At 43.1% G+C, this 27,080-nt stretch overlaps 1 protein-coding gene across 12 annotated transcripts in view; it reads left to right on the forward strand.

Annotated features, from left to right (window-relative positions):
* Window positions 1–27,080, forward strand: part of CASZ1 (castor zinc finger 1) — a 197,562-nt gene that overhangs the window by 117,003 nt on the left and 53,479 nt on the right. For 5 of the 12 annotated variants that reach the window (XM_086921333.1, XM_086921334.1, XM_086921326.1 and 2 more), the window contains exons 4-7: window positions 140–256; window positions 4,616–4,684; window positions 14,867–14,957; window positions 19,464–19,628. In XM_086921333.1, the coding sequence (XP_086777459.1) occupies window positions 140–256; window positions 4,616–4,684; window positions 14,867–14,957; window positions 19,464–19,628 (442 nt within the window). The remainder of the gene's footprint in view (window positions 1–139; window positions 257–4,615; window positions 4,685–14,866; window positions 14,958–19,463; window positions 19,629–27,080) is intronic. The other 7 variants (XM_086921337.1, XM_086921331.1, XM_086921338.1 and 4 more) reach the window with 3 other exon arrangements.

The following is a 27,080-nucleotide window of genomic DNA, read 5'->3' on the forward strand; positions in this document are numbered from 1 at the left end:
AAAGTGGCTAACATCTGTTTATGTTTCCAAGTTTGTTTAAAAAAAAAATCGATATTTTGTTCTTTTTTATCTCTAACCATTTGTGTGAGAGGTGTCCCTTTGGATGCACTAAAAACTGAAGTCTTCCATTTATTCACAGAACAGGTACAGCACGTGCAGCAGCAGGGCAAGCTTCCCTCGCACACATGACATGTACAGCACGAGCAGCAGCAGTGCAAGCTTCACCAGAAGTGCAAGCATCCCTCACACAAAGCAGGTACAGCATAACCAGTGTCATAATTAACTGCTCTTTCACACATACATGAAAATCAGGAGCAACAACAGTACACATTTTCCATTTTTACTTGAGCGTCGCAACAAGGGCAGCAGGAAAGCAAGCTTCTCGCTCACACGTAAGGCCCAAACACCAGCACTCGATGCTTTGCCCACACCGAGGAACATAGAAAAACTTTACAAGTGTCTTCCACATAAGCAACAATTACTGCGCAATCAGCAACAATGTATACTTCATCCATACATCGAGGAGGTGAGGCATGACTCAAGTGGAAGGGTCTTTCACATACAACTGATACAGCACCGGGACCAGTTCAGCACGGAAGCCTGCACAGGGACACAGTATCTAGCAGCAACAGTTTACACATCCCCTACAGAAACATTACAGCATGACCTGTGTCAGCGTCTCTGCTACACAGAATAGGTGTAGTCTGGGCACTACACATACATATTCTGTTCATAATCGAAGAACTACTGGCTCCTCTCCAGCAGCAGCAGGGGGAAAGCCCTCCCCATACTTGCCAGGCACAACATGGGGAGCAAGCTTCCTGGACTCGTAGTTCTTGTACATCTAGAGCAGCAGCCGGAAACAGTTTCCAAGCTCACAGAAAGTAAGCAATCACAGCAGAAGGCTGGTTTTTAAGCATGTACTTTGCCCTTTCTTTCACACCCAACTTAAAACATAGGTCAACAATGAAATCAAAACAAAGGAAGGACTTGCAGGGAATGAAAAAATGATGACTCCTATAGACACAGCAGGATGTGAGGCTATAGAGATACGTCAGTAACTTCATACATGTCACCAGTCTAATACCAAGGATTCATGTTGAGAAGACCAAAGGTTGACATGTTTCGATCAATTCAAATGTTATGTAACCTTCAGGAGAACCGTCTGTAAACCTTGGCTCTCAAGTATAACATTGGGTTGCATGGGCTTCCACAGTTGGGCTTTGTTACATTTTTTTTAATCTCCACTGCTTTGTCAACAGGTTGGGAGTTGTCCTACATAAGCGTTATTGCGATTAAAGTTTTGTACACCACATGACAAGGACAGCACCAGGCCTAGTGGTGTGATCTGATGGTAGAGACATGTACTGAAGGTCACTTTCAGTAATTTATGTCAACAGTTTCATCCTGATTTGTGTCCTACTCTGTTACCCTTTTTTTGGGTTATTCATAGAGTTTACAGTTTTGTTGACTATTAAACTACGGAGGCATTTTCCAAGGGTTAAATCTGGAAGGCTTGAGCCATTGGAAACATAGCAATGCAGAACAATACAATTTTCCCCAATTCTAATAAGCAGATTTGTAGATATCTGCATCACTTCAAGTATAACTAACTCCCCATACTCCCCCTGGACTGAACTGATGTTACAAGCCCTAACTTCTTAGCACAAATTCTTCAAGATTCTACCCTAAGCACCGATATCACAAAACCCATCTGGCATGCACAATAATTATACCACATAATGTCATCCCTAAGACAGCAATGATTCCTCTAAGCACCTCCTCTAACAATAATGTCCCAGGTGTGATACTATAAAGTTCCATCCTGAAGAGGACAACCGACCCACAGCCCAGAACAATAAAATGATAACACACTCTCAGTCATACAGCAAATACGCCTAAAATGTCATTATTTAATAATGAATGTGTCAAACATCCTGCTCCTCGCAATGCAGTTCATTCCCCCCATTCAAGTATTGGCCGCACAAGATATTCTTCTATACCACTTTCAAACTGTAGGAGCCGAGAAACAAAAATATCTACTATTATGCCTTCATTACAAGAGGTCTGTTAATTCCAATGGGCCAGGTCACAGAAGTAACCGGTCCCATCAGAATGATCAGGTTAGCTGGAAAACCACTAGGGGGTGGTATTCCAAACATGGGTTTCATCTGCTGAAAGTTGACAAAGTCACCTAGTGGAATACTTATGAGAAATATGCAGAAATGTGCACAGTTAGTCTGATTCTCGCATGTTATTCCTCCACAACTTGGAATTCTTGTTATTTCACCACTACTGGAAAAATCTGGTCCCCCAGTATTGTTTAATGAGAGCCATAGTCACTAGACTGTGAAATTAAAACTAGTGGTAGGGAAAAGTAAGGCCCTCTAGGGGAAAGCAGGCTAAGCCTGCCTAAACAAATTGGGAAATAACAGAAAGATGGGTCAAACACACAGAAAAGCACAAATCGATAGTTCAATTGGTGGAGGTTACATGAAGAGGTTATACTCCCAAAAAGCAAACTCCAAAGACAACCTATCTCAAAATGAGGTGTCAAAAGCATCACTTCCTCGTTGAAGTGTTCGAGAAGGAGGCACTACCTGCCGGTGGGGTGGCAAGAAGCTTTCCTCAGAACGTTAGATTCCGTCTAAAGAGGCAAGTCATAAACTTAAGCATAAATGGTGGTAGAAGGTGAGGCTGCACACTGAAGAGGCAAGAAAAACTACATCCCGATAGGTCAGTGTAAAATTGCCACCTGGAGAAGCGTTTGATTAACCACCTCTTAAAGACATGGAACAGAGCAATATTACCTCTGAAGAGGAGAGACGAAACTACTGCCCAAAGAGATGAGGGAGAGCCTACTGCAATTAGGTGAGAGGAAGTGAACTTAATACGTAATGGATTGTGAATTTGTGACCAGACGATGCAGCAGAAAGTGTGAAGCTTGCTCCAGAAGAGGAAGAGAGAGAGAGAGAGATAAACAGATTGACTAAAGCGAAACTAACTCATACAGAGGTGAGTAAGAAACTTCTCCAAAGGAGACGAGAGGAATTGGGGCTAGCTTTATGAGAGAAACAACCTCCCGAGAAGTTCAAGTCACACTGCTTCCTGTTGTGGTTTGGGAATGTGTCTCTTGAGGAGGTGAGAGAATTGAGGGTGCCCCCTGAAAAGATTAGCTGAATGCATTCTATAGGGGCAGGAGAGAGAAACGGACTTATGTAGAGGTGATTGAGAACGACTGCTTCCTGAATTCGTGCAAGAGACAGTGAGAACACCTACTGAATAAGTGAGAGAAATGGACTACAGCCGTAAGAGCTTAAACTAAATGGAAACTACTACCTGAAAAGATCGAAGAGGGCAACTTCCTGCGTTGGTGAAAGAGACAGACGCTCTCTAAACAGGTGAGACAAAGTACTCCCTGTAGAGCTTAGAGAGAAACTGCTTTCTGAAGAGGTGAGAAATGGAATGCCCCTGCTGAAGAGATAAAAGAAACACATTTCATCATGATACAGGACAAAGCTGTTCCCTGCTACAGCAGGTTGAATAAACGAATACTAAAATACTTATTGAGCAGGTTTGAGGGAGTGCCTAATTTCAGAGGATTCTTTACTGAACAACGATAACTTTTAAAAAGATTATAGAAACCACCAGCTGGAAACATATCTCAAGGTACCACATGATGAGATGGTAGAGAGTAAGGCTTCCCCTTGAAAAAGAGAGAAAGACACTGCCGTCTGAAAAGGTGAAAGGGAGGTAAGTGGTGAGAGGTTAACCAAAGAGGTAACAGAGCAGGAATACCTCCTGTAAAGAGAGAGGGACATTACCTCAAAAGTGGTGAGATACAATGAGGTTTCTTTCAGAAGCACTTAGAGAGGTGAGACAGAGTGGTACACTCCCCCAGAAGAGGTGAGCTAAAACCTACTTCAAGAAAGTGTTAACAGGTACACAGAGATAATCTAATGCCTGAAAAGTTGGGAAAAAAACAGGGCCGCCGCCTGAACATTTGAGGGGAAGAAACATTCACGGAAGTGCTGGGGAAGCTACATTGCCTAAGGAGTTGAACAAACAGGACAGCCACCCTTTCAATCCCCTGCTGACACGTTCTGAGACCTTTAAGCCCTCAGCCTTTCCAAAGTTTTGCCTCCTTCCAGAATGCCCTGTCCTGGTTTGGTCTCCATTTTGATAAGTGTCTTTTTTTTTTATTAGTCATCATTGCGCGTAGGTGTGCCATGCGGTGACTTCATTCGGCTCCTATTGGGATGAACAAGTTACAACCCTTTTATGCAATAAATTCTATTATTTCCAAAAAGCCACAGTGTATACATGGTATCTCCAGCCCCAGTTGCAGATACTGTATAACTGAGCCCATATCTTTGAATCCATGCCACTGGACCCCTTGGTGCCTTAACCAATGATTAGTCCAGTTGTCCATGAGAGACTAATGAATTTCCCTGTACACCAAGGGCTTCACAGGCAGATTGGCAGTGGGTACTGGGCATGCTCTTTTTAAAGGTTTATAATTTAACCTTGACAACCGGGGGCGGGCGGGTGTTCGGGTGGCGGAATGGTGGCTTATGGTGTAATCTAACCAGCCCCTCCGTGTGTTTTTCAATAGGAACGGACTGCCCACAGACAAACCAGCGGTCATCGAGGATGTTAATATTTACCAGAAATATATTGCCAGGTAGGCCGTCTGTTCTCTTCTTTCCTTATTAATAGCAGGGGTGTTGGTGGTACAATATCTGTTTGGCTGAACTATAGGATATATGATTTCTCAGATTTATCCGCTTCCTCTGATATTCACTTGGGTGATGGGCGATTCTGGTAAATAGAAATCTGTACCCATATAGCAACAGCTCCTCAGCGTCTAACTGGCCTATGAAGCACCTAACCTGGGGCAAATCTAGACCACCTATCTGCTTGGAGGGCGCAAGGATGAGTTGCCAGACCATTGACCAGTCTTCTAATCTTAAAACCAAGAGCAGGTTGTCTGACCCTTCTTCCTGAGCCACTATGGTCTACACGGAGATAGGACGTGTAGGACGAGCTCCTCTATATATGTGAGATTATCTCATGGCACATTTAAAAACGTGTACACCCTTGGGTGGATAAACCGGTATGCTGAGACCTCAGCATGGCACTTAATGATAAAGAAGCATGCCACATTTTGATAACATGGCGTTCCACGTATTAACGATCCTGGGTAACAGTGCATGTGATTACTGGGAATCCTACATATTGATAACCTTGCTAGCTGTATTGTGACAACTCTTTGTGCCTTATTCTTATGACCATGTATTGATGACTTTGCATACTGATAACTATTTTAAAACTTATTACAACCTGCAAGGTGATAGCTCTGTATGCCAGACACTGAGCAACCTGAAATAAGTAAACTTTAAAGAAAGATGACTGATGATATGTTTTAGAGTGCACACGAGACAGAGAAAAACAATGGGCTAAATAGACAAAATTCAGAGATACAGAACTTGGTGTAGGAGTTGTTGCTTAAGAGGCCAAATGGGCCTAAAATGGTAATAAATGATCTGTGGAAAGTATCTGTGAGCAGGCATTTTTTATATGTTGTATTCTTACTTCTCTAGATTGATCTAGCGAATAATGGTCTACGTTGTTTCAGCATTATTTGCACTCTAAGGTGGGACAATGTAATTTAGCTACAGAAGTTTTCTACATTCTTTAAAGCAAGGCAGTAGTAACAGTTTTAAAGGTGATGCTGCATGTTCCACCCATTGGCCAGAATTTGAATTCCAAGTGTCAGACTTCATTGCTTAGACGAGACTCCATAGTTTCCTTGAGTGGTTAATTGTGGACATGCAGTTATGGCCTAACTAATGGCAGGTGATATGAAGCTTGGTTTTAGAAAAATAATCAATAATCCATTACACTCAATAAAAGTCAGTGTACACTCATAAGCATTACATTTTACAAAATGTCTATTATACCCTGAAGCTGCTACAAAACTTAAAATTATGATCTTTGGATGAAGAAAGAGACCACACTGTGAAGGATGCCATAATAGATTTATTTTAAAACCCATGCAGACCTCCCAAACACGGCAACATTGTGGAATGGCTGTTGTTGGAGATTGTTAGAGATACACAGCTGGCTAAATAGCACGTTCTACAATGGATGGCCCCTTAAAGTTTCAAAGGTCATGCTCAAAACAGTTTTCCATCACATGTTGTACCATAACACAGTTGTCATCTTAGGCCTTTAAATCAAGTTGGCCAGAGTTAACCATGTCAAATCAAGGCTAAACTTTGAAAAAGTATTAACAGGACCAAGACCTGAAAATCAGACCTAGAGCGGATTCTATTTCTAGAAAAAGTTTATTATTCTCTCCCAAGTATCTCAACGAGATTAGGAAACTCATATGACTCACTTCCAGCCTTATTGTAACAGAAGATGGGCCTCAATACACACACACCAAGAATAGGCATATTATCTACAGAATCATTTTGAACAGGCATATAAAAACTACCTAGTAGACTTCTAGACAGACTGCAAATCAAATGAACGAATGAATGACTGGTTCAATTCCCTGGTCTAGGAAACAAATTCTTATCTGGTTACATAATTCCCTCCTGATACACGGACTACATATTACCCCTCTAAACCAGAAAGCTTCACTGCTAGTTGGTGTTATGATGGAGGAAGAATGGGAGCCCCCCATCTCTATATTCTCGTAGAAACACGGACTCTTTTATAAAGGAAAACATTTGTTTTACCAATGCTGAACAAAGTGCTAATATCAAGCAGCTACATCTTCATCAGCCAAGCTGAGACCATAGCTATCGATGGAGGAAAGCGTGAACAGTCCAGCATCTGAGCTCCCAGTATACTTTACAGGACCTATTGAACCAGATCTAGTATTGGCCACAGCAGTCAGAAATCTGTTAATTCAGGACCGACATCAAGACCTCCCTGGTGAGCAAGGAGCTTGGCGCAGTTTTGGCGAAGGTGGTATTTGAAGTTACCTGGTACAGACCTAATGAAAGCGGTTTCATTGTGAAGATATGGCTAGCAGCACTGCGATGACATGGACGAGTTCCTGAAACTTGCTTCACAAAAAAAAGCTAACCTAATTGTACCAGAAAGTAAAGCGACTGTTAATACACGCATTAAGGCCTCGTTGGACACAGCTGACGCAGCAAGCCAGCAGCTAATTACAGGCCTTGTGTTACGAAGACACTCGTGGGTTCTGCAGGCCATTAATCTGCTGTGCGACGGCGAACAGTTATTTGGCCAGGGAGTGGATGAAGCACTTGATAGAATTAAAAGGGCACAGAGACGCCGAAGTCAGTGGCCCTGTGGCAAGAAAAGCAGTTTTCGTTGAGGGCATACTCCCTCAAATAGGCCACCGTCTCCACAAACCTCACTTCTCATGGCGGTCGGCCACCATAGGATTCAAGCAGCTTTCAGAAGGTCAGTGGACACCTTCCTCAAACAGCTCCTATTCTGGAGCAGTTTGCCTGTGTGGAAACAGCCAGCCAGCCTGAGGACATCAACTTACACCCCTCATCCCTACCCATAAAACACAGTACTCTTGTCTGGAGGCTTAAGTCTGCAGCAGATGTGACACTCCATAAACTTTAAAAACTGAGTGTAGAAGCCCAGTGCTCAAGTTTTCTACATATAATTGATTTCAAGGTGGAGGAATCACAGTCCATGAAGATCGGTGACAAACCAGGGCGATTTATACCTTTTATTTGGAATACTTTATGTTGCTGCTCCAGATATCAAGAAGGTGTCACAAACTGTAACAAGACAAAAAGACCTATTGTATACTTTCTTAACACTAAGGAAAAGGAGGGCAGACTGCGGCCTGTTTCACACCACAGAACCGATACTGACACTGCTCCAAAAAATGCCCTAGCACCACATGACATGGCACCATTTTAGGGGGGACAGGTTTCCAAGCAGCCACAGACCCAAGAGATGCTTTTCAGATCCCAATGCATCAGAAATACAAAAGCTATCCATGTGTTCTGGTAGGCGGCTATCATTTCTGATTTGTCACACCTTCATTATTATAAAGCCGGAATCAAGTTCAAGGTTTTCATCAAATGCCTTTCGGTAGAGGTGGCAGACCTTCAAAAGCAGCAATACATGTGATGGGAATGTCAGAAAGATGCTAACAGAACATTGCAACTATTGTACATATATTTACGTGTGTATGTGTATTTGGTGTACACCTAGCTATGGAACAAGTTACCCAACTATAATGGGTGGGGAATTAAGACAAAGTGAAGGTGGGGAGTTTGTCTCATTTACGTGCATATTTACATGCTAAGTGTCTAAGAGTTTACAAGGAACATAAAATAGTCCAGCCCAGAACCCACTCACAAAAAATGTTTTTACATGTGGCTGTATCTAGAGTAAATGTACTAGCCTTTCAGTACTTCGAGGAAATTCTGCCTTTTCAGAATAACGTTGTCACCCTTGAGTCTGTGATGTGGTGCAGTGATGCATTCGTTGGAAATGACGGCATCCTGTATATCCCTGTTGACACTTACATGACTGTACACAAGACTATTACAGGATCGGCTCAACAGTCAAAGGCCAGAGGATTGAGCCTAGAGGATATGGTAGCTGTGACTGAGGATTCACAAGAGTCTGCAGTGATCTATAGCTGCTCATGTATATTGCAGATCGGTCTCATACCTCATGTAACTCTTACTATCAGTGCACCCCTCATACGATGGGGAGCGTATGTAAACATTGGTCCCAATGAAGGACACTCTCCAGTTAGACTACACCATAGCTATATATTACTGCATAAAAGAAATTGATCCTTGAAGCACAAGGTGTGGGTGGAGTAGTAGGTGTGAGATGTAAAGGACTCCCTTATTAGTTAGGGCACAACTCGCAAAGTAGAGAGCCTTGAACATGGCCCTAGAAAACCAATGCAAATTGTTTAGATGGGTGAAGAGTGGGTGAAGGCAAGAAATGTACAGAAGATGAACGGTTGCATTCTGCACAACTTGCAGCAGATGTCAAATGTTTTGCTATGGACTAAGGTAGAGGATATTTCGGTAGGCCATCGGGGAGGTGATGAGGGACTGGACCACAGATTTGCGTGTGGTTACAGAAGAAAATCATTTTCTTGAGAGAACCTTGTAACCTGCAGCCGCAGGATACAAGTTTCTTATTTTTATAATTTGTATGATAGTTTGACATCTGCCAAAATCTAGGTTTTTGACTGCAAATTTAAGGTTGGTCATCAACTCGCTAACCATATTAATGGTTGATTAACAATCAGTAGTAGCTTGGTCTTGTCTCTGTTAAGGTTTAACACATTAAAACTCATCCACTTAGCGATTGCAGACAAGCATTTTTGGAATTGGCTGGAACTGGAAGCAGTGTCATCAGATCTTGATACAATGAGATGAGTGTCAGCCTAGGAAATACAATAAAGTTGAAGGAATGTATGATTGCAGGCAGAGGTTGACATTAACTAGTGCATAACTCAGGGAGGACTCCGAGGCACTCCACAAGGTAGGGGAGTGAGGAATGGAGGAGAAGGGTTTCATAGTGACACTGCAGAATCTGTCAGTAAGTAAATAAACCATTTCAAAGCTGATTTACAGATGCCTAATTCGTAGTGACTGTTCTGTACACTAGTGTGAGGCACCGTATCAGATGCCACAGAGAAATCCAAAAGTATTAGAGAAGACCAAGGGAGGCATGAAGATGTTCTGGGACCGCTGAGATGGCTTTTTCGGTGTTATGCGTCAGTTGAAAACCTTATTGTGATGGACCCAGGAGATTATTCATAGGACAGTTGAATATTAACACGTTTTTCCGTAATCTTGGCCAGTAGTGGTAGGAGCAAAAGGGGCTGGTGATAAACTAAAACAGAAGGCCCCACTCAGGAGAGTGACCACTACCGCATGATTTCAGTTGGGGAACTAGTGGAAGACTTGATTGATGACTTAATAAGATCTGTCATTGATGCATATATAACAGATGGTCCTAAAGCAAGGGCATGAGGAGAACAGGATCAAGGAGGACCCTTATTTGGGGGTGTTGGGCAGTGAGTGTAATGTTTCTATATTAATAAGGGGTTATTACTACAGGGAGAAGAGAAGCTGGTAGTAGAAAAGGGCTCACTGTTAAAGTTGTGTAGAGGAACTGACTGATCTTCGAAGACGGGAGGTGGAGTATATAGATTGGATTTTTTGGGGGGGTGGAAATTGGCTAGGTCATTGCACATACGACGAGATGTAGTAATACTGGATATAGCAGCAGCAGGATTAAGTAAAAAATTCACAATGAAGAAAATGTCCTGTGAGGAGTCATAAGAAGGGTCAGTTGCAGCCGCGGCCCGTGCAGGTAAGAGTGGTGGGGCGGTGGATTTCGACAGATGACGACAAAGGAAAATTAATTTATTTAATTTTCCCTTGTGGTCGTCTGTCGAATCCCCCCCCCCAACCTAGCCCCAGCGCTCTTACCTGCACCAGCAACCGCTGGTCACCTGTGCACAATAGTTGATGCAATAGATTAATGTATTGGGATTTAGTGGTTGAGTCAGAGGGCTCTCCATGATCGTTCGAATGCTCTGCATTTATTTTTTGAAGATCGAAGAATAGTCATTGATAGGTAAGAAGAAAAGAGAGGGGCTCTTAGTTACCCAAAGGGAAATGGAGCGCCAATATACTTGAAAAGTAAAACAAAAGTTTTCCCAGTGGGATATACTATAGTCATTGAACCAGGGGGCTCTGTGCTGAGACATACGATTAGGCCATTTTTATAATGGGATGATGGCATCAAGTGCAGTGCTAATCCACTGGGAGGAACTAGTGCTGGCATTAGAGATGTTATTAGAGGGTGTCAGGGGTTGACTGGTGAGAGCCTAACAGAGACGGATAGAGGCGAGTTTCCCTTGATCCTGTAGCATTGTGGGCCTGATCCCAAGGGTGGTATCAGTTATGTCCTCCTGGTTAATGAATTGCGCAGTACAATGACCTGAACAAATGAGCGGGAGAGGAGAGTCTGTCCTGAGGCCAGATAAATGTGAAACATGGGGTCAAAAACATGGCCTACTTGATAGGAAGGCATAGGGCCATATGTACGAACACATTTTCCCATAGACACAGAATGGGTAAAACCCATTGATACATTTGGCTCATAGTAGGTGTAGTGACCGCTGACGTAGGGCACTAGGACCCTGTGGGTCACAGGGCAGTGACCAGGTCACTGGACACCACATCCGGTAGGAGACAGGAAGTAGACAGAGGACGGACGACAACGAAGAGGACAGACGTGCTGCGACAAGCTCCCACCATAGCAATAAAGAAAGTAATCACCCTCACCTGGTGTCCTGTGTTTCCTATGCTGACCGAATCTTCCACAACACGACATCTGGCGACGAAGGAAGCAACGAATGTCACGTGTGCAAGGCATCCGACGTGAACAAAGTCAGCGGCGAAAGGAAGACGCAAGGAGCTACACGGGAGCCCACCCCGAAAGCATCCAACGGAGATACTGCCGAACGCGGTGAGAGGCGTTCAATATACAGCGCTAGTGCCCGAAATTAGAAGCGCGAGGTCCTCGCGCTCGAAATCAAAGCGCGAGGTCTCGCGAGAGGAGCACATCTCGGCGGCCATCACAAAGTCAGGCGGGGAAAGCCAATCAGGGCAAAGAAGCAACGCGGCGGCCATCTTGAGGACAGGCAACGAGAGATTTCGATCGCGAAATCTCGCGGGAATAAGGGCAGCCATTTTGGATGGGACAAGAAGACAAAAAAAAGTGAAAAATAAAGGGCAGCCATTTTAGGGGCAGGCAAAAGACGAAAAAGGAAAGGAATAAAGAGAAAATAGACAAGAGAAAAGGAAAAGGACACAGAAGGATCCCAAGAACAAAGAACAACGCATAATAAAGTCAGAATTGAGTCAGAAAATTAAAAGAAATAACGAGAGAACAATATAAAAGAGGACAAAGATGCCAGAAACAAAACAAAGCGCATAGTATCGCAGACCAATGCCTTTCAGTGTATCAGAGCCACAAGTGGGAATAAGATGGGAGAAGTGGATTGTGAAGTTTGAGCGATACATGGAGGCGACAGATGTAGTAGACGGAAAGAAACTAGGACTATTCCTAAATTTGGTGGGGGATGAAGTGGATGACCTTCTGATAACACTCCCAAAGAGCGAAACGAAACATACGAAGGACTAATAAAATGTCTAACAAATAAGTTCGACCCTCAAAGAAACGTCGACTTTGAAAGGTACAGCTTCAACATAGCATTTCAACAGCCAGAGGAGTCAATGGACGATTTTGCAACAAGGCTGAGAAAATTAGTAGCTCATTGCGAATTTGAAAACTATGACAATGAGCAGGCCATCCGCCTAAGACTGATAGAAGGCTGTCGTGACACAGACTTTCGCACGAGAATACTAAAAGAACCGATCACTCTTGAAAAAATTCTAGATCTAGCGAGAGCGGTAGCAAGGGCGATGGTGCACGCAAGACAGATGGACCGAAGAAAGGAGCAAGTCCACAGAATGACAGACACGAGCAGAACTGGAAATTGGAAGAAAGGGTCAAAAGAACAGGCGACAAGGAAACAAGGGTCCCAGTTTTACAGATGCAGGTTGGAGTTTCCACATCTAGGAACCTGCCCAGCATTCGGTCAAACATGCAGAAAATGTAACAACAGCAACCATTTCGCCACCATGTGCCAAGGAATGCAATTCAAGAATGAACGGGGAAGGCCAGGGAGACCAAGAACAACAACAAACAGACATGTACGACACATGGAAGCGACCACCAGGAGCTTGTCGCTGGAGTCGGGAGAGGAAGAAGAAGAAACAACAGAGAAAGTGGAACGCCTATACCTCATGTCCACGGACGAAGGGCATGAGGAAGAGCACATCAGATTAGTGGATAGGAAATCAATAAAGAAGACGGACTGGGTGACCATCGACGTAGGACCACACCAAACGGAATTTGTGCTAGACAGTGGGGCCACGTGTAACATTATGTGCGCCACTGAATACGACAAAATGAAGAGAAAACCACCCCTACAACCATCAAGTATACGAGTATTTACCTGGATGCCACAACATGACAGTGGGTAGCTTAAGTTGCTGAATAGGAGCTAGAGGATCTTCAAGGGCAGAAGATTCAGGACACGAGGGGTCATCTACATGGTATTTAATATCTCCTAGAACATTTACATTTGCATAAGTTATTACATGGGAGAGATCGAATTGATTAAACCAGTTTGGAAATAATTATTTTTAGATCTAGGAGGACAACAAATAAGTGCTCCTGTATACAAAAGGGTAGGTGTGAGTTTTAAGGAAAAGGTGAAGCCTTCATTGTTAGATAAGTCAGTTAACATAGCTCAGATCAGTTTTTAAAATAATGGCAACACCGCCACCGCAGCAGTTGGGATGGTCTTGTCTAATGACTGAATATTCAGGCGGGATGAAAACTGCCACATCAGATGCAGAGGAACTGTGTAACCGGTTTGCATTTAAAAATAAAGGCATCTGGTTTGTGAGAAGAAAGAAAATCCCAGGTGTCGGAGCTATGTTTTCTTAGAGATCCAACATTGACACAATAACCTAAACTTGGTCCTGGCTAATTGGGAAGATTACACTTTTTCTAGGAGGACAGTAAGGTCACTAAATGGCTTAGAGGATAAGTTAATGGCCCCAAAAGGCAGGTAAACGAGTGAGTGGGCCACTTACTTTTGGGACGTAGTGAGTGGAGTTATTCTAAGGAATACTGCAGAGTATTAGGAGATCATCGGCCAGGGCTTGTGTCAGTTCGTCCTGTTCTGACATGGACAGGTGGAGACAGGATTGCTTTGCCACATCCCCTACAGTGATCCGCAGGCATGGCCTGGATGCAGCCCATGATGGTAAAAGGGGACAGGTCCAAGTGTCGGAGCACAGAAGAGAAGGAGGGACATAGAAAAAAGTCTGGAGCCCAAATATTCCAGTACTAGGCGATGAGCTTCTATGCCTCTAGTACTTGGGAACAATTTAAATAAACGTGTGGAAATAGGCAACTCAGAAAATCAATAGAGTTAATAGTATCTCCTGTGACCCTGTAAACTGGACCTAAAAAGGACATAGGCAGGTCTGTGATGTAGCCCATGATGCTGGACATAGGCATATCCAATGGCAGGAGCGTGAAAAATACAGGGAGTAGAATCAGAAAAAACAGTCTTGAGTCAGGCATCTCCTTTACTAGGCAAGGAACTCATTCGCTGCTAGCACTACTTTGTAGAGAAATAGTGGATTAAAATAAGCATGTGAAAATAGCCAAATCGTAAAATGAATAAAAGCAATGTGCCTAGGAGCATGGCACCTCCTAAAATGAATACAAGGAAAATAACCAGTAACAATGTGGCACTCATGAACCAACAGAATCTCTAGTGAGAATCTTGTGACCCAGTAAAGAAATATCAACATCCTCTTGACACCACTGCTCCATGTCCCCTATTCTGCTAAAAGACAACCTCTCTCTCCATTAAAGGGGCCTGGGGCTTTGTGTGTGCAAGGGGAGGGGCGGCAGGTGGAGGGATGGTTTGGCATGTGCCTATTGTATCTTTTAAATTCAGGTCGACGTGACTCATGTAACGACATCCAGATGGCCTCTTGATGTTTTTCCTTCTGAGCAGCCTATCATCAGTTCATCCTTCTTAGGAGCCTGATGGTTGCATTTCGTCCTCTGTGTTCCTGGTTCCAGCTGACTCTCCTCAATCTTCCCCTGTCCCTTTCCACTGCAAGATTCAGGCACAGTCTTGTCCGCCTAAGCTCCCAGTGTACCCCATAACTCTCTGCATGACTGTGAGATCTGTTTTACAAGCCTTTTCTTTTTGCCCCAGGTTTTCCGGCAGCCAACACTGTGGGCACATTCACTGTGCATATCAGTACCGGGAACACTACCACTGTCTGGACCCAGAGTGTAACTATCAGGTGAGTATAGCCATGCATGTTAGTGCTGACATGCGTCATTATGTGTAATGGTATTAGAAATGAATAAGTAGGTAACTGTGTGCGTGAATGTGTATGCAAAAGAGATTCTTTGTGGGGAGATTAGGCGATTGGTAACTCTACTTCCTGCACTTAAATGTGCTACATACTCAACAGTCAAGTCCCCCAGACACATCTAGGTGCCTTTCTTTGTGACTCATGGAATTTCCTGGCTGAAGCCAAGCATACAAGAGCTTCTCTTTAACATAAAACTTTGAGAAAAAATAAATGAAGCATTTATAATAATATACTCCGGAGTATCCCAGCTCACAAGCTCTGCCCACCACCTTTCTACAACTCAATCTTTTTGTATCCCATGGTTGGGGATAGGATGCCTTTTGTACAGTTTCTCTGTAACAACATTTCTTCACCTCAACACTGTGTAGACAAACGGTTTCTTTGCTCTCCTGCTGCCTCAACCTTGGTCTCTTATGACTGATTTCAAGTGATAGTACTATTTCTTGTTCTGAAATCTCTGAAGTTGTCCTGCACTGTTCGTGCATTGTGCTAAGAAGCACTGACCCGATTGTGTGCTTTTGACTGGTGTTGGTTGCTGAATAATGAATTCTTCATGGCCTTCCATCTTCAGATTTGCCTTCAGTGGGTATTTTAGGAGTCCTGTGCATCAAAGTGTAAGCCTTATAGGCTTTAGGTGAGTATGTGGTTTCATAGTTCTCTTGATCAGTGATCCATTATTCCTGAACTGTTCTGCCCAACAAATGGGGGAGAGGCTGAGCAGAAGGGAACCAATCTTCTGGTGATACCACTTAGTTGCAGCCCTTGCTTAACAGTAGCGTCATGAAAGCCAAGCATGACCAGAATTTGCTCTGAAGTACCTTCTATTCATAACACACTTGGAATCCTCCCTTAAGTGCCATGGCCTTAAACCATTAGTGCCCCTATAGGATATCCCTTGAGTTAACACTACGGGGCTTTCCCTGGTGTGCCTTCCAAGCCTAACTCCGTCATGGGCCCTGCAATTTATTTCTACCAGAGGTTGGACACCTTTTTTTTCAACCTGGATCTCTATGTCAGTGGGTGCAAGTTAAACCTAATACATCACTGCAAATATCCTTCATCTGGACATTATAGACCCATAACTGGATATGGACTTCCCTTCACCAGAGATGGGTTTGACCTTCCAACACATCAGCTCTCGCTTCCATACTCAAACGTATTCACAATAAATAGCCTTGTATGTTCAGATTGAACTCATAAGAAGATGGACACATCTGCATCTCTTCTACCACTAGAGCCAGGAATCCAACCATATTCATCCTTCATTGCTACTCCAAACGGTGTTTGTGAGATCCTATTAACCCCTTCAACGCTGATGACGAGCTGGGCTCGTCATGGCGTAGCCTCCTCGCACGCTGATGACGAGCCCAGCTCGTCACGTAAAGTGCGTTTCCGCAAAACCCAGCGTGCGAGCGGAATTCCGCTAGCGCGCATGGTGTTAATGGCCACAATAAAATAGTATACGGTTTTGCCATTGGCTATGAAACTGAACCCTTTCTTAAGCAAATGATTTTCTTTTGAAAATTCTCCAAAGTAGCAGAATAACCCTTTCACACATTATATGGGATGAAAGCAATCCAGTATTCTCAGGGGAGGACCAAAGCTAAACACCATCTTGACTGTTTGCTTCTGCTCCATTCTAGTATTTCTGAAATGGATAGTAAGAGGCGAACACATCACCCATTTAACTGCCTACTCGAGTTCTGGCAGGAATTCAAGTGTTATGTATTTAGATGGACAGGAGTGCAATAATTTGCCCTACTAAAAACAAACGGAGCTCCCCTAAGTTCGAGCGCTCATCCAGCAGGATGGGGGGCTACCATAGCTGCCTTTTTCAAAACATAATTTCTCTAATAGATATAAGCAAGGCTTTGAAATGAAGAATGTCCGTGTTTTTACAGCTTAGTATTCCAAGACAGACCATAAGTGGTTCTGGTTTTCAGGAGAAAATGTGCTTTGGTTGCAAGAGCCAATAACTATGCACTCCCTGTTCACTACAATGAAACATCTTCTATCCTATGTTTATGGGTCTAGGAAGGATCCTTTGAAGAAGAAGAACATATTACTTTACGCTAGCAATAATTAACCAGCAGATCTATTATCTCTGGAATCATAATCGATCTACCCACCTTCACATTCTTAGTGTAAGTAGAATTGTAGCTTAGGCTCTTAAAGACAGAAGCCAAATAGATGAAGAAACAGAAAAGAGTCAGACTCCCTTGTCTGAGGGTTCTCCGTTTCCGTTTTTTTACTGAAAGAGAAAGAGGAAAAACAAATTGAAAATAGATGTTTACAGCCTCTCTCTTTTGGCCAGGGTTATTCTAATGTACTGGATCTGAGAGATTACTCTCGCTGACGATCTATTGTTACAGAAAATTAACTTTTCCTCCATCCTAGGTGCTGTCCACATTGTATATTTGTATTAATCAGGAGACTTTCTTTCGTTCTGAACCCTTCTTCTGACAGAGCAAGAACTCTGTCATATTTGAAGGCCTGTTAAATTTCATCTTGCCAGGATGAAAACTTTGTATTACTTGGATTGACCTTTAGTCACCAACTGGCTTTAAGATTTGTATTGCTCATTGGATGCTCTCATCTATCCTCGAATGCTTCAAAGTTACTGGTCTCCCTCGAGGATCACACTAATGTAGCACAAGCAATCGTGGATTCCGCTAATTTTGAGCACTGTATGCCTTTGTACTTCATACACAATATAGCAACTTGGATATTCTCCATGGGTGCTGAAAACACTGAGCGATGTATGCTAGCCCTGGGGATGATACACACTCCGACTGGGCTCTCTTTTTAGAATACAAAAAAGATGTTCCTGGTCTAGTTATTTTTTATCTGTTTTCATCCCTTGCAATATCGATACATTTTAGCCTAATTCTTTGGTAAGCGACATTAGCTGTAAGAGTAAGTACAAAGTACTCACCGTATTTACACTTGTACTTTTAGTTCTTTCACCCTCATATTCCAGGTGAGAAGGCCTTCTCAGTTTGGAGAACTGGTGGACTCCTAAGGAACAGAGCCCTAGGGTGGAGATAGATATATGTATGTATATATATATATATATATATATATATATATATATATATATATATATATATATATATATATATATATATATTCAATTTAGCTTTTTTCGTGTGTGTGATCTTGTCACCTGCAGTCGCCATATCCAATAAGTCGCCAGTAAAAGGCACTGAGGTCTATCAGTTCCAGAGTTGGGAATGTGATTAACTAGCACTACCTCATGTATGTGTCACCAGTGAGATCATACCATACAGGCGCTTGTCTGTGTTTGTTGACACAGACACGTCCCAATCTGTCTGCTGCTTTCATGAGAGCTTCCCCTATCTCCCGACATTGACCAGGGACTGCCCTTTTCTGGTGACCCTGCCAGGGCGGCCTTTTTTCTGTTGTAGAAGCTGGGACTGCAGATCTCAGCTGACAATGTGGGGCCTTTCCAGCCCCTCTGACGCTATAGGGATGTCCGTGGCAGTATCCTTGGCTGCTTGCCTAGCATGAAACTGCCTGGGGATACTAACCTCTCTTGATCGTGTCAGTGCCTTCCAGGCATTCCTATTCAAAGTGTGATGTCCTCTGTCATACTTTGTTAGTCTACCCATCCTGATCTTTCAGTTCAAGAATCCTGCCAATCTGATTTGTTTCTTACTTGTTCATCTGCTCCTTGATGGAAAATTCTCACTTGAGGAACCAGGCTTGAACTCTGGGCTCCGTTCTTGGACAGAAAACACTGAAATTGTTTCAAGGCAAGCAGTGCCATCTTGTCTCCGTTTACACACATCTCTGCTGCTCAGATTCATTTTCTGCTCTGCCTCACACTATCTTGTCTCCTCTTACCTCCAATTCTCCTATCACTTTAAAATCTAAGGTGCTATACCGCAATATCATTTCATAGTTGTTTTGATATCAGCCTGCCAAAACATTGTATCCATGATATTAAATACCAACTTATCATTGAGGTAAGTAGATGTGGAGTTAAGAACAGTAAATCTATACTTTCCTATTCATACTTATCATGACCTTTATATTAAAACAACAATGTAGTGACATTCATTCCCCTCTACTCTGATCTACTTCTTACTTTCTTTCAGATTGCTCTACCTTTTCTCATGTCTTTCATCTCCCTTTTGTATTTCTCCTCAAAATCTTCTCTACTGTCAATTAACACCAATCTCTCCTCACTCTCCTTTTTTAATCTCACTTCTTTTTCTCTCCTCTCATTCCTCATCTCCCCAACCAGGTATCTCCTCTCTTTCATTTTCTACTATAGAATCTTGCTAATATACTCATGTTTAATTCACCTGCTTCTTGTGTTCTGCCTTCCCTTTGTAGTTCTCCATCTCATTCAAGCATGTTCACACCTCTTTCCTATTTTACACTCTACGTTCTGTGTCTCTTCAGAGATTCACCAGTAAACAGGATGTGATTCGACATTACAACATGCACAAGAAGCGTGACAACTCTCTGCAACATGGCTTCATGCGCTTCAGCCCCTTGGACGACTGCAGTGTCTATTACCACAGCTGCCACCTGAACGGCAAGAGCACCCACTATCACTGCATGCAGGTAACCACAGCCACAGCGCACACCTTGGGCAATGGGTGTTGATAGAGACTGGTAGAACACTCCTAGTCACAGATGAACCAAGCACTGCTATGGGTTAACAGAGCACTTCACTAATAGGACACAATAAGTATTCTATGGGCATCCAGACATTGTCACATGATTAAAAAGCACTACTTGAGAATTTGAGCACTTTCGCTTCAAGAGTCATTGACCACTCGAAAGGGATCCAGGCATTGGCCAAAGGTAACAAAGCCCTCACTTGGGATATGAGCTTTGCTACAGTAGGGTAAGGGAAACATTCTTGCTTATATAAGATGTTTCTCTAATATTGACATATTTCCCAAATTTAATATGTTATAAAGTTACCTTGCACTTTGGGTGAGGTGGTTGGAAGACTTGAAGAAATCTAATATTTTTGTATCGCCTGAGGGTCTTCAAAATCAGAACATCTCACAGTCCTTTACAAAGCAAACTCAAATGAGTCCCAATTACCTCATTATTCATATTATAAACTAAGATAACCTGAATTTTGCTAAATGTTGGAGTTGGAGATAATGTTTGAAGAATGTTACTCTAAAAACATTTTTCTAAATATAATTGCTTCTACGGAGCATCTATCAGTATTTAACATGAATTTCTCCTGTTCCGTCTACTGGTCCAGAATATTGGATATAAGAACTGCATTGGTTAGCCAAGACTCTCTTAGTAGCTTTGGATGAGCAAAGACCCTTACTTAAAGAACGTTGTGTGAAGGTGGGTTTAACCTTCCAGTGAAGTTGCATTTTTCTGGTAGTCAGGGTGCCTTGGTTCTAGGGCTTCCTACGATCAGGGTTAATGGCACTGGTCTCTTTATAAAGCCATACCTTGTAATCTTATGCTTGATTTTTTTTCTTTTACTGTAGGGTCACTTCTTGCCCTAAAGACACTTTGTCTACAGGCACACGGGGAAGGGCAGGGTACCTCGGCTTTCAAAGGTTACCATTTCGTTGTTAACCCAGTCTTACCACACTTCGTGGGGAATGTTCGCACTATGGGTAATTACATTTATTTTACCTGGAGTGGCGATAGACCTCATCCGGATGGGCTACAGTAAAATGACTGATCTAACTACAGTATAGGGCCACAAATCAGGCTCTTTCCCTACAACCAGGCAAGGGATCAAGCTCAGAGGTTAAAACGAACTATTGGGACTTTTCAGAGAAAGGCTGAACACAACTGTAGTGAACAGCTTCAGACCAACGGCTTTCCATCTAACTTAAAGACATACTGCCACAATAATTCAGGAGTGCAAATCATGGAAGCGGTTGCCGACTCTGAAGAAGGGCCACCCCTATCTTAAGGGAAGAAACTTTCTTTTGAAACATTTATAGAATATTTTAAATCAATTAAATTTACAAGATTGAGGCCTGACTTTAAAATACTAAGCGACAAAAACTGTAACTATGACAATGTAAACATGATCAATAGAGATAAGAGCCATTTTTAGTCAAATTAATGCATCGATCCATACAGCAAATGTCAAACCTTTGATATTTAAAAGTGTAGAAAGTTCTTGTTCACATCGCTGTCACATGCTTCAAAGTCTGGTTACTATCCTCAGGCAGACCTAAAATAACTGATATCTCAGGACCCTGGATTCTAAGTTCAGAGATCTCAGGTTGTGATTTAAAGGGGGCTTCCAGTGTAGATAAAAAAAAGTTTTCTACCTAGGTCTACCTCAATAATAATCAACAATAACTGGCATTCTAAAATTTTGGTTTGATGACGTATGCTTGAGCTTTGAGATGTATTGCGACCCCATTCACTGGATGGTCCGTTTAATACCCAACTATTGTTGTGTAACAAAAGAATCCTGAATAGGGAGGCTTAGAATCAGATTTTAATGAAAGTTTAGTCAAAACAGATTGTCATGTCTCGCTGTGCCTCTGATGCTATTAGGATCACTGTGACCCTGTTTATCAACTCTTCAGGTATCTAAATTAGAGACCGTATAGTGCCATTATCCATCACACGTCGTCCTTTATATGGGCCAGAATTAAAGTAGAGGATCAAAGTCTCCAGAAGAATGTTTTGGCTAAATCTCTCGAGTCCTATTTCCTCACAACTATAAATAATTTGAAACCATTAGAATATTTTCTTGAGTTGGTGGAAGGTGGACAAAATTTCTGAATAGTAAGTTCCTCGATGGGATCACATGACCATCCTTTCTCCACCGGAAGGTATCATTCCCATCACATCAGCAATTTATGGAGTAACCCCTTTTATAAAGGCCCAGGGATAGGGTTCAGCCAAACCAAGTTATTCCACTACACTGAAAGGTATGATTCTCATTCACATCAACAATTTAGAGAGTATCCTCCTTTATAAAAGCAAAGGGGTAGGGTTCAGCCAAACCAAGTTTTTCCCCTGGACTTGCTGTTAATTTTTGCTAGGTAGATGCTTAATTATCAACCTAAGAACAACAGATATAACTTTGATGTCAAAGAAATGACCAATTATGCTCCAACGACAATATCTAGAATCTCATAAATATTTAATAAAATACACATAAAATACTAGTGACATTTGTTAATATTGTTGATCTATTAGACCAGATACATCATCAAAAACCTTTGTTCCAAAAATAACATAGAAAACAACTGTATGCAATCAAAGTACTAAAACAAAAAGTTACTACAATAAGTTTGGGGGAAAACTTCTGTAATAATTCCCAGTCTCTACAAGTTGAGCAATAATATGCCACTCTAATATACTAATATACATAACATACCTAACAAGTTCCATAGCATATCACCGGCTCAAAGCAGAGTACTAAGAACTGTATCCACAGTGTCAGAGATCCAATATTGGATGTTGTGGAAGACATACAAAAACTTCACAAGGGATATCATTTTATACAAAGCAGCTCCACCAGTCTATCCCAGTGCTGTCATTTCAACCTGTCAGCAAATGCAGACATGTTGCACTTTCTCAACTGAGCCTGGTCCCTGGAAATCTCCACTACTTTACTAAATGTGCACTAGAATTCAGCACCTTTTACAAAATATACTATAAAATTAACTTGTATGAATGAGGTTGAATGATAATATTGCAGACATAAACTCACCAGACCATTTTCAGCAGAGAAACCTTTAAAGAGGTTTCCCCATTTCATCCACAAACCATTGGATTTTAAGTTAACATTCAACTTTAATGGACAAATACATGTAGCTCAGAGCTTCCCCATTGCCTCCCAGAATTGATCACTCCTCTTGTCCTTCATTGCTGGATGCAGGTTATTTCTCGTCTAACTTTAAAGTTCCCTCTAGGCCCTCTTCTTGGCTAGGAAGATGCGAAGGTTGAATAGAAACAAAAGATGAGATTATTGGTTATGGGTCAGGTTCTGATAAGGCCTCCAAAGGACACAAGTGACTTCATTAAGAGAATAGTGGAAACGTATAGTTCCCTGAAAAATAGTGGCAACATCATTATCTACAAAGCTATTTCCACCTGAAGATTCTTGGCTGCATTGCAAAGTTAATTCCTTCGACCTAGAATCCTCCATTGGAAATTACGTTAACTGAGGACATTGTTACCATTCATTTTTCAGAGGAGTATACATTGCCACCCTTCTTTAAATGAGGCCTTGAGAGTTCTTACAGGTGTTGAGCAGAGTGATGTGTGGTGGGAGACACTTGAGCTGTAGAGTACTCACAGTGTGCAACAGGGATATGTGGTGGGAGACCCTTGAGCTGTAGAGTACTCACAGTGTGCAACAGGGAGTGATATATGGTGGGAGACCTTTGGGCTGTAGAGTACTCACAGTGTGAAACAGGGAGTGACATGTGGTGGGAGACCCTTGAGCTGTAGAGTACTCACAGTGTGCAACAGGGAGTGATATGTGGTGGGAGACCCTTAAGCTGTAGAATACTCACAGTGTGCAACAGGGAGTGATATATGGTGGGAGACCTTTGGGCTGTAGAGTACTCACAGTGTGCAACAGGGAGTGACATGTGGCGGGAGACCCTTGAGCTGTGGAGTACTCACAGTGTGCAACAGGGATATGTGGTGGGAGACCCTTGAGCTGTAGAGTACTCACAGTGTGCAACAGGGAGTGATATATGGTGGGAGACCTTTGGGCTGTAGAGTACTCACAGTGTGAAACAGGGAGTGACATGTGGTGGGAGACCCTTGAGCTGTAGAGTACTCACAGTGTGCAACAGGGAGTGATATGTGGTGGGAGACCCTTAAGCTGTAGAATACTCACAGTGTGCAACAGGGAGTGATATATGGTGGGAGACCTTTGGGCTGTAGAGTACTCACAGTGTGCAACAGGGAGTGACATGTGGCGGGAGACCCTTGAGCTGTGGAGTACTCACAGTGTGCAATAGGGAGAGATATGTGGTGGGAGACCCTTGAGCTGTAGAGTACTCACAGTGTGCAACAGGGAGTGAAATGTGGTGGGAGACCCTTGAGCTGTGGAGTACTCACAGTGTGCAACAGGGAGTGACATGTGGCGGGAGACCCTTGAGCTGTGGAGTACTCACAGTGTGCAACGGGGAGTGACATGTGGTGGGAGACCCTTGAGCTGTGGAGTACTCACAGTGTGCAACGGGGAGTGACATGTGGTGGGAGACCCTTGAGCTGTGGAGTACTCACAGTGTGCAACTGGGAGTGACATGGGGTGTAAGACCCTTGAGCTGTGGAGTACTCACAGTGTGCAACAGGGTGTCACATGTGGAGGGAGACCCTTGAGCTGTAGAGTACTCACAGTGTGCAACAGGGAGTGATATGTGGTGGGAGACCCTTGAGCTGTAGAGTACTTACAGTGTGCAACAAGGAGTGATATGTGGTGGGAGACCCTTGAGCTGTGGAGTACTCACAGTGTGCAACAGGGTGTGACATGTGGAGGGAGACCCTTGAGCTGTAGAGTACTCACAGTGTGCAACAGGGAGTGATATGTGGTGGGAGACCCTTGAGCTGTAGAGTACTCACAGTGTGCAACAGGGAGTGATATTTGGTGGGAGACCCTTGAGCTGTAGAGTACTCACAGTGTGCAACAGGGAGTGATATTTGGTGGGAGACCTTTAGTCTGTAGAGTAGGTTGAAGCAGGACCAGCATTCAGCGCCAAGTACCGATAGGAGACATTTCACCACCATTCACAGAGAAACACATAAATCAGGAGCTAGCACAAGAAGACTGGGCCTAGACCCCAGCACAGAAACAATGATGAGAATTGAAAGGAAGGGTCAGCTCAGAAAGAGAGAACCACTTGCTGAAGCTGGGGCTGACCAGAACCAGGCCACGAGGAGCACAGAGGCAAGTTCAGAAAATCTTGGGGGAAGCTCATACGATTTTTCTGAGAGAGAGCATGAGCTTGAGAGAGAAGCTGACTGGACAGAGGACACGACCTGGAATGACATTAAAACCCTGCCTCGGAATAAGTAAACCGGTCACACGGAGTATCAGGAAAAAAATGCACCATGACTGCAGAAACAACTCATTAAATCTTACACAAATAATAATTAAAATCGGGTGGAACCCACTGACTAATTATCTAGACTTTAAAAGAAGGGGAATGGTTCCAAGAAAATAACATCTCTGCCTGAAAATCTGTGAACGCCCACAGTAGGAACCTGCAGGAAAAGTAGGATCCAGAGGCTGCTGGAGGGTTCCTTCAAGAGGAATGGGAGCGAAATCTCAGGAATATTCAATCAAATGAGAGACCAACAAGTGCCAGAGAAGTCGAGATTCTCCAGTCACAATTCTAAGGAAAATGGAGAAGCCTAATGTCTACTGTCCATAGGAAGGCCCACATGAACCCCAGGTCTTCCATCCCGAACCAGAGAGGAAGCTAAAGGCAATCCACGTCTTGAATCTGAGAGGAAGCTAAAGGCAATCCATGTCTTTAACCTGAGAGGAAGCTACTGGCAATCCATGTCTTGAACCTGAGAGGAAGCTACTGGCAATCCACGTCTTAATCCAGAGAGGAAGTTAATGGCAATCCATGTCTTGAACCTGAGAGGAAGCTACTGGCAATCCACGTCTTAATCCAGAGAGGAAGTTAATGGCAATCCATGTCTTGAATCTGAGAGAAAGCTAATGGCAATCCATGTCTTGAATCTGAGTGGAAGCTAATGGCAATCCATGTCTTGAACCTGAGAGGAAGCTACTGGCAATCCACGTCCTAATCCAGAGAGGAAGTTAATGGTAATCCATGCCTTGAACTGGAGAGGAAGCGACTGGCAATCCAGGTCTTGAACCTGAGAGGAAGCTAATGGCAATCCATGTCTTGAATCTGAGAGAAAGCTAATGGCAATCAATGTCTTTAACCTGAGAGGAAGCTAATGGCAATCCAGGTCTTGAACTGGAGAGGAAGCGACTGGCAATCCAGGTCTTGAACCTGAGAGGAAGCTAATGGCAATCCAGGTCTTGAACTGGAGAGGAAGCTACTGGCAATCCACGTCTTAATCCAGAGAGGAAGCTTATAGCAATCCATGCCTTGAACTGGAGAGGAAGCGACTGGCAATCCAGGTCTTGAACCTGAGAGGAAACTAATGGCAATCCAGGTCTTGAACCTGAGAGGAAGCTAATGGCAATCCAGGTCTTGAACCTGAGAGGACGCTAATGGCAATCCATGTCTTGAATCTGAGAGGGAGCTAGAGGCAATCCAGGTCTTGAACCTGAGAGGACGCTAATGGCAATCCATGTCTTGAATCTGAGAGGGAGCTAGAGGCACCCTCCGATGCATGGAGATCACTGCATTGATTCCCAGTCTCCGACAGATTCTCCAGGGTATAATTCTAATTTTCAGATGTCTGAAAGTCTGTAAGGGGGGGGGGTCTCATTTCTTAAAGAAAATGAATACCTGCAAGGTGGGATCCCTGCCCAATGGGGGGAACTCATACACAGATAACACCAAATGGGTCACTTTTCGGCAATAGGAGAATACAGTATTGAGCCTGCGGCTTTTGCCCATGGTCCCAAGGAAGGCTCTACAAAAAGAATATCCCAGCCAACAGTTAGCTTTAAAAAAAAATCTGCCTAGCTAATCCCGAATTAGAGGCAATTATTTTATTATGTACATTAAACTAAATTCTAAACTTCTGATTATGCGTGGAGAACTCCACATTGTGTTGTGCGTGACCACCTGTTTCACCTGCGCCAGTCTTTCAATACAGAAACTACACTCTTTTGTTGAGGCTGTTATGCCGAGAGGGAGCCAGCATCTGACTCTTCAACGCAAACTCTCACTTATCTGCATTTTGAAACCTTTGCCACTTTTACCTGTTAGCACATACACCAATTTATAGAAACATCCATTATCACCACCAAGGGAAATACAAGGAAATACCACAGGACCGCTTTATAAAACACGATACCTACAGTACTTGCTATTTAGGGGGCTTTATGGAGTTTCCCTGTATATAATAAACTAGCCTGTGCGGTTGTGTGCACACTGTGGGTGGGTG

This window comes from Lissotriton vulgaris, chromosome 5, assembly GCF_964263255.1.
Source record: "Lissotriton vulgaris chromosome 5, aLisVul1.2, whole genome shotgun sequence".
Classification (NCBI taxonomy): domain Eukaryota; kingdom Metazoa; phylum Chordata; class Amphibia; order Caudata; family Salamandridae; genus Lissotriton; species Lissotriton vulgaris.